Source organism: Plectropomus leopardus, chromosome 1 (genome assembly GCF_026936395.1).
Source record: "Plectropomus leopardus strain MGB_pleo_1.0 chromosome 1, ASM2693639v1, whole genome shotgun sequence".
In the NCBI taxonomy this organism is placed as follows: Eukaryota; Metazoa; Chordata; class Actinopteri; order Perciformes; family Serranidae; genus Plectropomus; species Plectropomus leopardus.
In genome coordinates, this window is record NC_142176.1 from 27,403,785 (window position 1) to 27,417,255 (window position 13,471).

The following is a 13,471-nucleotide window of genomic DNA, read 5'->3' on the forward strand; positions in this document are numbered from 1 at the left end:
TGAGTTGGGTTAATCCGCATTTTGCCAACAGGTAAGTATAAGAGACAAATTAAGACGGATAAATGAAATTAGATAAAATGTTTGTGGCAATTAAAACCTCACAAATTCAAATTTAAGAACACTGAAATATTTTAGGGCCTAACATGGATAATTTTTCTAGAATTTTATGAAATCATAAGCAATGTAAGTCTATTTAAGGACCTGCAGACACCTTGTCTGAGGCAGCAGCAGGATCACTGTCTCCACTTTTTGTGAAGGATAATTAGACGCTTGCAGCTCCTTTCAATCATTCACTGCACACCTCAGCAGAAAGGGCCGTGTGGTCCAGTCACTCCTTTCGACCACCAAACTAACGAACACATGCACTTAAACTGAGACAATCAACACCAGAAGTAGAAAATTATTCAAGCTTAACCATATTTATCAAAGAGCATCATCAAAAATAAGACATTCTACATACATTCATCAGAAAATAGCCTATATGTCAGATGGTGGTTGCCATAAATTTAATTAAACAAGCCTATTAACATGTTCGAAACTATTTTAAAAACTCCAAACCAATGTGCAAGTCTCTTTGTTTCTGTCACACTATACAACATCCCCAGTACATACAAAAACAGTCCAAATCTGATGGCATTAGTGTACAAGTCTGTGTCTCTTTCACAGAAAATCACCCAAATTTTAAGACTATGGCATAGGCAGTCAGATTAGATGATCAAACGCATTCAGGACACTTAAAACTTCAAAATGAACGTAATCCTTTAGGATTTATTTATTAATTTTATTTGGAACATAGCAAAAGACTATATACAAATCTATCAGTAGAAATATTTAGTCTCCACCAGGTTGGTTGCTTTTCTTCTTAAAAAGAAAAAACAGCAGGCCTCAAAAATCTTAAAAGTAAACCACAAAAACAAAAACAAAACAAAAAAATAATAATAAAAGAGAATGTGATAAAAGGTTGAGATCAGTCTCTCTGGTTTTATTAACGGGAGCTTCTAAAAAGCCCACATTGATTGCTTTCCCTTGTGCCATTCTTTGTCCAGAGAATAAAGCGGATTACGAGGAGCGTTGCAAAACGTCCAACACAAAATGGAAACAGATCCGTGATCAAGAGAAATCAAGTTAGTACGAGCAGGAAGTGTAAACTCCAAAAATATATGCCTCTCTCACACTGCTATCCACCAGTGTGTTTTGTCCCAAAAATATATTTTCATGCCTACATTGCTTTGATTTTATTGTCCGACAGGGAAATATACAAAGACGGCCGCAGCAGCGTGAGGCATTTGAGGAAATAGAACCGTCATGAGTGGACAGCTCCTGACCGAGTTAGTTCAGATCGTCCGATAGTCTGAAGTTCACTGGTTAAAACCACCACCAACCTCATTAAAGTTTCTTTCTTCGCGTGACAGGTTTTGTGTAAACGGTATCCATGATGCGTTTGCGTCTAAGGTTCATGCTCGAGGCCGGGGCCTCTCCCTCTTTAGTCCTCTTCAGAGCTCGTGGGTGTGGATTTGCTGGGCTGGGCAGAGGCGAGATCAGGTCCGCCTCTGCTATAGGAGGCGGCTCCAAAACGGCTTTGGATCTGAAGGTGAAGAAAAACAAGACAAAAACATGAACATGATGTGATTTTTCTTATCTAACTTTTTTGTGCAAAATGTGATAATTAAATAATCTGTTATTTTGCTTTGGCATCAGTATAATGTCAAAATTCATGCCAATGAATCTGATTTGAATGATTTCTCAGCCCAAACAGATCACACTATGCATATCGATACTAAAACTCTTAAAACTAGAAAAAACTAAAACAAAGCAGTTCTTTGTCAAATCCTCAGTTTCACACTTGACGTCTAAGCACGAGATGTCAGTTGCAAGCGGCAACCTCTGAGGCTGAAAAATGAAGCCGAGCTCAATCCTCATGAAGCCCGTGTTAAAATAGCAAACTTTACAACTTAACAGCAGAAATAAAGATGTTTACTGCCTGGTACAAAAAACGTTTGAGACTGAAGATTTTATTCTTTATAACGCACCTGTTTACATTATATTGAGGCCTAAAGTTACATATATACTCATATATAAGGGTGATCACGAGCCGTAATCTGCAACATCTGCGTGGAGCTGCGTGTCCCGTGTAAAAAGCCCAGTTGTTTGACAATGGTGCCAACAGAATATTATTATGCTTCTGTAAGCAGTGTGAACCTGGCGTTAGGGGTCCAGGAGGACAACAGGATCTTACTTGGCTGTTGATTTGCCTGCTTTTCTGGTCTTCGAAGCTCCTGCTGCTTTCTCCATCAGATCTTCTTCTGATGCAACTTCATCCTGGAAAAAAAAAGCAATGTTAAAAAACTTAAAAAATGCTACTTATACCAGTAGAAAGCTACATGACAACAAATGAAGTGTTTAAGTCAAAATGCACTAACTAAAGCAATCAATGGTGTGAAAACTAAGTAAGTGCAAAACTGAACTGTGATTGCTTACTGCACACATTAAGCTAGTCTTAGTAATAATTGGTTTTAACCTAAAATCCTCGCATTTTTTAAAACCTTTTCTTTTTTACAGGGCTCCCACGCATTTTTACAGAATAATTTTCAAAACTTTTCCTTAATATTTCACCTCATTTCCATTATGTAATTCCAATAGTTTGAAATGAGTAGATCTGTAAACGCACACTTCCAGAGCATTGTGGATAAGCAAACTGCTATCGTTTGCTGTCTTTACTCTTGTGGTAGATGTTCGCCGCCTCCAACTTGTTGCACAGGCCAGTATACCAGACTGACACAAATGAATACGTTGCAAAACGCAAAGGCTGCAGCTCTTTTTTGGTGGATAGAAAACTCAAGATCCAAACAACGGTCAACCAGTGCAGAACTAGATTTCAGACTCAACTAATTTCACATATTAGACATGTTTTGGGAATTTTTGTGGAACAACAAGAATATATATTCATAACTTTTCCATAACATTCTGTTGACTCAAAAACATTTCCAGGCCTAGAAAACAGTTTTTCTAATTTTACAACTTTTCCAGGAATTTCATAACTGTGGCTTGTTTTTAAGGGAAAAACAAAAAAAAAAAACCTATCTGTTAAAGTCCCGGATTAACAATGAGCTCATGAGATTACATGTTCGAGGAACTGACCAACACACTCAAGTTCAGGTTAAAAATAAAATCCAGAGTCCTCCACATAAAAAGTATGAACATCATGAGCAGGAACACTTACATGAGGAGCAACAGAGGCATCTTTGACGACTTTCCTTCTGCTGCGAGTGACGGGTGCTGCAGACTCTTCACTTGGGCCTGGAAACTCTGCTCTTTCAGCTGACACACACAACACAGGGTTAAAACCATCATGGATGAACAGATCGACATACGGGTAAATGATTCAACAGCTCACCTCTGGTTCTTCTTCGTGAGGGGGAGTAGATGTATGAATGCTCGCCTAGACTTGACTCTTCCTCTTCAGGTTCGGGGATCATGCTGTCGTTTACAGAAATTAGCGAGTGAACCTGCTCCACTGACGACTTCGTACTCCTCTTGCTGGTTCTCACCATCTTTGTGACAACTACTCCTGTAATCGCATAAGCGTTTCTTTTAGTTTTATATTTATAGATTTAGGCATCTTTTTCAGCCATGCAAACTCATCAGTCAGAGACCCCTCAGTTGACTGAGATTTCAAGTCAAGCAGCTGTTTTTTCTTGCAGTTTTTTTTCAGTGTGCATATATTCTGGGGACGTTTTGGTCCCTAGATTTGGCTATTGAGTGAGCGTTCCTTACTTTAACACTGCTCTTTGATACAGTAAGCTGTGGACATGGAGGGAGCTGCCTGGAGGAAGAGAGGCTTTGCCCTTTCTTGCTGCTAGATAACATTATCTTCTGCTTACAAGTGTTGAATTTACGTAGGGCTGCCACTTACTGCTAGACCTACTGCTAGAAACCTTGTTATTTAAAACCTAAAGTGAGGGGGCGCCCAGTAGCTCAGTTGGTAGAGTGGGCGCCCCATGTACAAAGGCTACGTTCTCACTGCAGCGGTCATGGATTCGATTCAACAGCTGGATAAATAACACTTTTTATACTGCAAAAGTTGAGAAAGTTTGTGAGACATTTATCAATAAACCAATATGTTAGCCGTTTTCCATGGAGGCATGTAAAAAAAATTAACAAAATAAAATATTTTCAAGGTAACATGGCATGACTCATTGATTTACGGATGGTTTTTTATGGGGTGTATTCCTTAAAGTGACATTATTAGGCTGCTGGCTACAAGCTTTCTCTTGAAACTACATAATACATAACATTGGTCCAATTTAGCTAAATGGCTACTCTGTTGTCTCATTAATGTGTATCATGTTTCAAAACAACTCTATTAACAACAAAACAACAGTATTAGCCTTGCTAATTTTATCTTAGTATAAAGAAAATGTAACCATCAGGGGCTAATGTTAACGTTGTTAGTTGGCACTCGACTGAGAAGCTCAAGTTATCTTGTAATCGTTGGCAAAATAGTTGAATCTGTAATTTTAAATGAGTAGTCTCAGAGCGCTAAAATCATTAACGCTGCATAAACCATGGAAAAAACACAGGTTACATTAGCTTACATCCAAACTGTGATGGCTAGAGTTCACTTAATCACAACAATCCAACCCTCTCAGGCTACTTAACAGTCCCAATTAAGCTCAACATACTGTCATATAATAATAATAATAATAAAATATTATTTGCCAAAAGGTGACAAGTTATGTCCATACGTTTAGGCTTTTATATTCTATAACAGATTTCCTGCAGAAAAATGCAGTTCTGTTCTCTTTGGCCTCATACATACCTTCTGGCTTCTCTTCTTCATCCTGAAGTCTCTTAATGAGGGCGTCTGCAACAGGGGTTTCAGAATCCACCTCCAGCGGTGAGTCCAGTAAGGGAAGGTCCTCCTCAGGATGATCCCAGAGTTTGCTTCTAACTGGTCGGCGGGAGTTTGTACGACCAGCCTTGCCGTTGAGTTCAGACTCAAGTAGAAGTTCACTTTTTTCAGTTATCGTCTCTCCTTTCATCTTCCTGGCACTCTGAGGAAGTGATACAGGAACCAGTTTCACCTGGGAGTGTAAAATGTCATTGAAGATGGACTGATTGGATCGAGTTGCAATTCATAATTTAAAATGGACAGGAAGGGTGAAACTGAAAAATGATATGAGGTGAAACTTTTATGGAAAGCTGTGTCTCAAATATTTCGATAAAAATCTAAATGAATTGATGGTTTAACATCAAACTAAAATGTCTCGATATCTGTAAACATTAGAGGACGGCGAAAAAGATGAAGCTTTACATTCTTGGTATGCAACTGGCAGAAAACATTTTCTTATATATCTGATGGTTTTCACATCAACAACTTGCAAAAAAGAAAGAGATTAATTACTTACTTGTGGATAAACATTTAGGGTAATCCGGTTAGACTGTCGAGTCGCCCTGCTGGGACTGGAAAGATTTTTGCTTTCTTCCTCTTCTTTCTCAGATACCTCCGTCTTAGTTTTCCTGGAGTTGCGTCTGCCTGGGGATGCAACAACCTCTACCTGTTCTTTCTCTTCCTCCAAGACCTCTAACGCTGTTGATGCTGCCGCGCTGCTACTCGTGTTCCTTCTGCTGGACCTCCTTGGAGTGTTTACCTGAGTGGTCCCCTGTTTAGCCGGCGTGAGAGTTTTGGAGCTTCGTTGTCGAGAAACTTTTGCATCTGTGACGTCATCCTCTTGTTCCTCCTCATCTTTGATTTCAACCTCTGCAGACACCTCCTCACTTTGTCTTTGGGTCCTCCGGCTGGTCCTTGTTGAGGCAGCCCTCTGGGAACCTCGCCGTCTGGCTGGAGAAGAGGCCTTGGAGGTTGATGCCTCTGTGGTGTCGTTATCCACGGCGTCCTCCTCCTCAGTCTCATCTTTTGGAGGCTCTGGCTGAGCGTTGCGAGTACTTCTTCGAGGTGTGCTGGCTCGCACTTTAGTTTCTTTGATCTGTCTACTTTTTCGAGGTGTACGACCAGGCGAGGCACGGACCAGAGTGCTTGTTTCTGCCTCCTCTTCCTCCGGCTCCTCTGCTTCCTCCAGAAGAGGAGAAATAAAAGTAACTGTCCTCCCTCTCGTGGTTCTCCTTGTTGGAGTAGCAGGAGCTTTCTTTTTCCTTTGAGAAGTGGGAGTCCCTGGCACAGCCTGTTCCTCGAGCTTCGCAGGTTTCTCTTCCTCAACATCTTTATTTTTTCTCGGCCGTCCCCTTGTTCTCTTTTTGGTTTCTGTCTCTATTTTAATGTCTTCCCTGTCATCCTCTTCTGAGGCTTTGTGGTCCTCCTGCTTCTCCTCCACAACAGTCTCTGTCTCTACTATGTCCTTGTCTTCATGCTGCTTCTCCTCCACAACAGTCTCTGTCTCTACTATGTCCTTGTCTTCGTGCTGCTTCTCCTCCAGAACAGACTCTGTCTCTACTAAGTCTTTGTCTTCGTCTTCGTGCTGCTTCTCCTCCAGAACAGACTCTGTCTCTGCGCTGGGAGTTAGGTCCTCATACATCTTAACAGGCCCATTCTCTTCAGGTTCTTCCTCATCTTCAGCAGGTGTTGGTTTGTCCTCCTCCTCCTCTCCCAGCTCCTCCCCAGTAGCATCTTTCTCTGCAGGAGAGTCTTTTTCATCCACAGCTGTGAGGAGTTCTCTTTCTGGACTTGGTTCAATAGCAGAAACACTTTCAAGCTCACGATCTTCAACTAACATTACTACAGGGACGTCCTCCACTGGACTTGGTTCAGAGGCTGGGGGACCGTCAGGTTCATGGTCTTCAACCAACATCACTAACTCTGCATTGATTTGTTCTTTAGTATCATCCGTCTGCTTTTCCTCAGTGTTTTCCTTTTGTACGTAAGGAGGTTCTGACTGTTCATCTACCTCAATTCCATCCAAGGTGTCCATCTCCTCCCTTTGCTCCTCTTCAGTCACTTCTCCAGACGGAGGAGCATCCTGATTGTCTGAGCCCAAAACAATAACCTCAGGTTTGGCCTCAATTTCATCAACAGCCTCCACTGTGGGAGACAGGGCGGGCTGGTCTGAGGACTGGACATCATTCTCCACAGGCAGGGTGCCTGCCTCTTTCTCAGCATCCTCGTCCAAATCTAACATCAGAGAGAAGCTGCTTTGAGTTTCAGATCTCGGGTCGTCTGGCGCAATGGTGTGCTGCAGCTCAGGAAGACCCAGCTGAGATGTATGGACCAGGCCGTCCTGCCCCTCCACGAGCTCCAGGGGGACCAGGAGAGTGGTGGAGGGTTTGAGCTCCATGTATGATGCTCCTTCATCCTCATCTGCCACCATCCCTGCTTCATCTGCCCCGAGTCTCACCATCACCACATCGCCCTCCATGTCATCCTCCATCATCTGTAACAGAGCAAACACACAGGAGAAATGATTTGCTGATTTTGATGAAGTGGTTTATTATTTAGTCTACAAAATGTCAGAAAATGATTAAAATGTCTACCACAACTCTGTTACCTTTATTTCTGCGCCGGGCGTGATCAGAGAGAACTCTGCAGCCTCTTGCTCTGACAGACTCGGCAGGAAGTGGGTGTGTCCTTGTTGTACAAAAACTGAACTGGGTTGGAGGGGCGGCAGCCTCCCATTACCCTGGACCTCCTCAATGATCTCCACCTCACTACCAGAGTCCTCCTCATCAACTTCTTCCTCCCCCTCCTCTTCCTCAGCTTGATCAGACGACTCCTCCTCCTCCTCCTCCTCCTCCTCTTCTTCTTCTTCGTCGTCGTCGTCGTCGTCGTCGTCTTCCTCGGACAGAGGGCTGGAGAGCTCTTCACTATCGTTCACACTCACGACGGCTGAAAACAAAGGAGAAAAGTGCAGGTGTGTGAGAAATTTAGTAAAGCAGGACAGTAACAGTTTAACCAGTGTTAATGTGCACATGTGTTCAGTCTTCCTCACAGTGGGAGTCTGTGCCAGTTGGCTCGGAGGACGTCACAGAGGCAGTCGATTTTTGGGTGGTGAACACCGGAGGAGCCTCAGCAGCTGCCTGCACCTCCGCTTCAGCCGCACCTGGTGACTCACTGAGAGAAAGGAGAATGAAACCTTCAAACTGTGAAAAACTACACAGTAAACAGCTAAGAGAGCCAGTAAAGCACAGTGTTTCACAACATTTTCACATTTTCAAATTAAATCCCCACATTTAAAGTGATATAAACTTGTTGAAAAAGTGACCTAGAGGGGTTGTTTAAATATAGAATATGCCCTTAATAATATTTTCAGCTAACAAATAATAATTCCCATCCCTTGAGTTTGTTCATAGCTCAGGAACAAAAACAAGATCTAGGTTCTAATGCTGGTGAAAGGAAGATAAAACCCTACATGTCTATACAAACGTTTCAACCACTAGAGCAAACTACAATGATTTAGTGTTGGATTTGACTGGTTTTTAGTCTTATCTAATGATACACTGAATGTTTTTCATGCTTTTTTATTTAAACATTTGGTGTTAAAACAAAAGACATTTCTTTCATCTTTTTGTAAAACAGAAAAGCGTACAGACCTGTTGAAGGATGTCTGCATTTGTGATGTGTCATGAATTCCTGAGCGGGTGAGCGGAGGAGACAGATCGCTGCCAAACAGATGTCTCTGCACAAACTCTGTCAAGGCAAGGCAAGTTTATTTGTATAACACATTTCAGCAACAAGGCAATTCAAGGTGCTTCACACAGAACATTGAAATACAACAACAGACTCTCAGCAGACCTGATATTTTCTGGTAGTTTGTTCCAGATATACGGAACATGTTTAGTTCTGACTTTTGGAACACAGAGCAGACCTGCACCAGATGACCTGAGTGGTCTTGATGGTTCATACTGGACTAGAAGGTCTTTGATGTATTTTGGGCCTAAACCATTCAGTGCTTTATATGCTAGCAAGAGAATTTTAAGTCTATTCTCTGAGAGACAGGGAGCCAGTGTAGAGACCTCAGAACTGGAGTGATGTGGTCCGCTCTCTTGGTCTTAGTAAGGACTCGAGCAGCAGCGTTCTGGATCAGCTGCAATTGTCTGATTGACTTTTTAGGCAGACCAGAGAAGATACTGTTACAGTAGTCAACTCGACTAAAGATAAATGCATGGACAAGTTTTTCAAGGTCCTGCTGCGACATCAGACCTTTAATCCTAGAAATATTCTTGAGGTGTCTGTCAGATCTGTCAATGAAACAGGAGAAAAACCTCAGTATGATGTCATTATAACCTTGGCTTGGTTGGGTAATGTTCTTGTTTTAGTCTTTTTTTTGTCTTTTTAATCCATTTCATTTAGTTCTTTAATCTTAGTTTTATTTCATTCAGCTTTACTACTATTACTGTTAACACAGCTTTTGATTTTCTCAAATTTTCATAATTTTTTGCATTGTTTTTGTCTTTTGTGTTTTTACAGTATACATATGGTATGCCTTATTATTGGCTTGTCAATCATCTGTGAAACACTTTGAACTGGACCAAGTTTTAAGCATTACAAATGAAGTTTGATCAACTGGGTTGTATATAAATTACTTTATTCTTCCTTAATATGAGGTGGCAATATCTTGAAACATTTTCACTGTAAAAATGCATCATTTAAGGACGAACCTGTTGATTGCTCCAGCTCCTCTTCTGGTTCGTTTGTGGCTTCAGATGATTTCAGATACTCAGTGAACTCTGTGGATTCAATGGCCTCTGTCTGGATATCCTGTTCTGCTGGTTGATCCGGAGATTCTACCTCAGCGCCAGAGTCCGTCCTCTCTGTTACCTGGTTACAAACTAGTAGCAAAAAAAAAAAAAAAGTATCAAACAATGTTTTAAAGATGTGTGGCAGAAACGCATGCATTCAACACCTTTTATTTCTAAAAATGTAAATATCAGAGTATGGTGCGTCTTTGTATTTTGGGCTGCCAACCTGTAATAAAAACTCACAAGGGAACATTCATTCATTCATTCATTCATTTTCCTCACAAGGGTCACGGCGGGGCTGGAGCCAATCCCCGCTGTCATCAGGCAGAAGGCGGGGTACACCCTGGACAGGTCGCCAGACTATCACAGGGCTGACACGTATAGACAAACAACCATACACACTCACAGTCACAACTAAGGGCAATTTAGAGTCACCAATCAACCTGAGCTGCATGTCTTTGGACTGTGGGAGCAAGCCGGAGACCCCGGAGAGAACCCACGCAGACACGGGGAGAACATGCAAACTCCGCACAGAAGGGCCCCCGCCAATGGACCGTACGCCATTGTAACACGGGATCGAATCAGGGACCCTCTTGCTGTGAGGCAACAGTGCTAACCACGACGCCACCGTGCCGCCCCGCAAAGGAACAAATAGAACAAGTTCTGCAAATAAATTACCTTGATTATGACTAGACATTTCCTCTTGGTGAAGAGTTGCAGCATCTTCACGTTCGCTACTTGACTCAACATCCTGTTCATCCTCCTCTTTCGACTGAACTTCTTCCTTGTTTTCAGCCTCCTCTTCAAGACCAATCTCCATCACCTCTTCAGCCGCTTCATCGTCGTTAAGCTCCTCGTCACCCTTCACCTCCTCTTCCTCCTCCTCTACATCCTCTGATGTCGGGAGAGGGGTTTGCTCAGTGGTTGGTGACGGCGCTGGTTCTTGATTTTCATTTGGGCCTTTGATGTTTATCGTCACTACGTCCTCTTCTTCCTCTGTGGCTTTATGCTCCTCCTCTCCTTCCTGACCCTCTGAGAGATCAGGAAGAGGTGCATCATAATACTCCAGAGTGGTGTCTGTTGAACGGACAGACGCCTGGCTGGTGTCAAGGCTCAGGTTAAGTCGTGCTGGTGCTGAATCTGATGGTCTGGTTTCTGCAGTGACTTCATGAATTGAGGAGGACTCGTTCTCAAAGCATCTCAGGTGTGGGGAGGGAATACCTCCTTCTGGAGGCAAGAACTTCACAAGAGGCTGTTCCACTTCCTCATCTCCGCCCTCCTCCTCCTCCTCCTCCTCCTCGGGCTGTGAGGACCAGGTCTTGTGTGTAGCCTTGGATATTGTGGAGCCTCTGGTCAGCAGGTTAATCTCACTGTCTGCTGCCATCTAGAGAGGAAAACAGTTCCATAGAAGACACATTTTATTTTAAAGAAAAGACAAAACAAACCTCACAAACAAACGAAGATGATATCTGATAAGAAGCGCGCTGATATATACCACTAAGCACAAATTCAAGAGATTTTCTTTTTGTTTGGATGTGAGGCAACTTCTCATTCAACACACAACTATTATCTTGTGCCTGATCTTACCCCATTGGTCCATCGGATGCTCTTCTCTGGTTCAGGAGATTCTGCCTCTTCAATAAAGGTGATCCGGCTCTCTTTGCTGCGGATTGGGGGGGTGATGGAGCGTCCTGGAGAAGCAGACGGGGTTGCGACTGGTGTGGGCCTCAGGCTGCTGCGAAGGATAGACTGGGGAGTGAAGGCTGAGAACACAGGACCAGAAGCAGCCAAAGCCCGAGCTCGCTGAGAAAACAAAAACATGAAAAGTGTAAGTAACAAAATTCTGACAATTAGCCAACTATCAAAAAAAATGCTTAAACAACATTTATGAATGATATACATAAAAAATTGACTTGGACATATTTGACTTTGGATATTCCCACATGGTAAAAGTCTGAGAGTCAAATGTGTACTCACCTTGACAACCTGTGGAGTTTGCAATAGATTGAGTTCAGGGACCTTGCTGATGCTCTTTGGAGAAACCCAGGAGCTGGGTGGTCTGGGAGGGCTGAGAAGAGGACGAGGGGTCTGACAGGAGGGGTGAACCACCAAGTCCAGCAGCCTGGTTCACAATAAAGAGAAGGAATGCAAACTATCCATGACTCTCTCTCTCTGTTGTGCATACATGTACTTTTTGAACTATAAATATCACTAATCAAGTATTTGTTGAGAGTTCACGGTATGAAACCAATAACTTAACACAATACTAAGATGTAGTATTATTATTGTAACTATCTGAATTCTGAACCAGAATAACAGCCTCATTGTTGTATGCCTCCGCAAACCAGTCAAGTTATAGTTACAATGCATATCCATGACTGTGCAGACTCATATGTAACCATGACAGCTGACAATGCTTAAACAACGGACACTTCTGCAAAAAAGCTAAAAATTCTTAAACCTCAATTTTACCCACACTTGTTAAACTCGGCAGCACAGGCGATCTATACAATAACCACAGTTTCAAGGCGGAGACCCAAGATCAGTGTCAACAATTCAGTATCTGACCTGTCTCACCCTCTGATCTTAAGATACTGTATAATATTGAATAATCGCCAGAAAGGTGTTTTGGTTGAACATTATGTCACAGTGAAGCTGACCTTTGACCTTGTGAATATTAAATGTGATCACTTCATAAATTTATTCTTTTAAACATTTGTGTGAAATTTTGTCATAATTAGCATATAATTTATTGAGCTCTGGCCAAAAGCATGTTTTATGAGCGGCCTAAGACCTCTGACCACCAAAATCTAACCACATCATCTTTGAGTCCAAGGGGACGTTTTTGCCAAATTTGAGGAAACTCCCTCAAGGTGTTCCTGAGATATCACGTTCACAAGAATGGGACAGATAGCCTGAAAACATAATGCCGTTCGGCCAAATCTGTAATTGTAATCAAATGGAGCAATTATAAAACTGCTCTTACAAGACTGACATACATAGTTTTCCAAGTTAAAATATTTCATCCACATTAGGTCAGTTTAATGTATGGGTCGAAAAATTCCAATTTTCATTACGTTACTTAACAACTGTGAGGTGTCTGGAAATGTAACAGTATAGCAAATAATAAAAAATTCAAATAATGTCCTTTGAGAGGTGCCTTGCCCTGATGCTCAACTAAATTTAATCATTGCACAATATTTACTTAATAAAGGATCTAACAACTGGTATTCTGCTGTCTGGTTCTAGTAAAAAGAAGTCCATGTTCACAAACACTGAATAAGGTGCCCCTTGTCCGAGGAACAAAAATATTATTCACTGAACTAGTGTTTCCTGTTATGTTAAAACAAATATGCGAGGTACGCTTCACTCGGGCGAAGATGGAGCTCTTGTGTGAGTACCTTGACTTTCGTTTGGAGGTCATGGTGATAGGAGTTCCCAGGAAGGGGTCGGGAAGGGCCATGGTGGATGGCTTGGGGCTCTGAACATCTGCTGCCCTGGGGCTGCTACAAATAAAATGGAAATAAAATAAAATAAAATAAAATAAAGGTTTAAAATAAAAAATCAAATAAAAATGTATAAAAATAATCACCCATGACAAGCAATTTTGGTATTTTATGCTGACCTCCTGGCTGGGGAGGACTGTGGTGTAGCTCCTTTGCCTAACCACACCTCTTCAATCTTGGTGAGTACGTTGTTGATGAAGCCGGCCCTCGACATCACCTTCTCATTGGTGGAGCGCTTGCTGATGGTTGACAGTGGCTGTGGCCTCGAAACTGGA

At 42.2% G+C, this 13,471-nt stretch overlaps 1 protein-coding gene across 4 annotated transcripts in view; it reads right to left on the bottom strand.

Annotated features, from left to right (window-relative positions):
* Positions 1–400: 400 nt before the first annotated feature.
* The window catches only part of ahctf1 (AT-hook containing transcription factor 1), a 28,016-nt gene continuing 14,945 nt past the window's right edge, over positions 401–13,471 (bottom strand). For 2 of the 4 annotated variants that reach the window (XM_042507309.2, XM_042507387.2), the window contains exons 26-40: positions 13,316–13,466; positions 13,092–13,196; positions 11,668–11,812; positions 11,278–11,493; positions 10,369–11,074; positions 9,610–9,780; positions 8,542–8,638; positions 7,941–8,062; positions 7,500–7,837; positions 5,409–7,385; positions 4,820–5,084; positions 3,395–3,568; positions 3,221–3,318; positions 2,237–2,319; positions 401–1,585 (exon numbers count right to left, since the gene is read on the bottom strand). In XM_042507309.2, the coding sequence (XP_042363243.2) occupies positions 1,387–1,585; positions 2,237–2,319; positions 3,221–3,318; positions 3,395–3,568; positions 4,820–5,084; positions 5,409–7,385; positions 7,500–7,837; positions 7,941–8,062; positions 8,542–8,638; positions 9,610–9,780; positions 10,369–11,074; positions 11,278–11,493; positions 11,668–11,812; positions 13,092–13,196; positions 13,316–13,466 (4,847 nt within the window). In that variant the 3' untranslated portion in view covers positions 401–1,386. The remainder of the gene's footprint in view (positions 1,586–2,236; positions 2,320–3,220; positions 3,319–3,394; positions 3,569–4,819; positions 5,085–5,408; positions 7,386–7,499; positions 7,838–7,940; positions 8,063–8,541; positions 8,639–9,609; positions 9,781–10,368; positions 11,075–11,277; positions 11,494–11,667; positions 11,813–13,091; positions 13,197–13,315; positions 13,467–13,471) is intronic. The other 2 variants (XM_042507461.2, XM_042507550.2) reach the window with 2 other exon arrangements.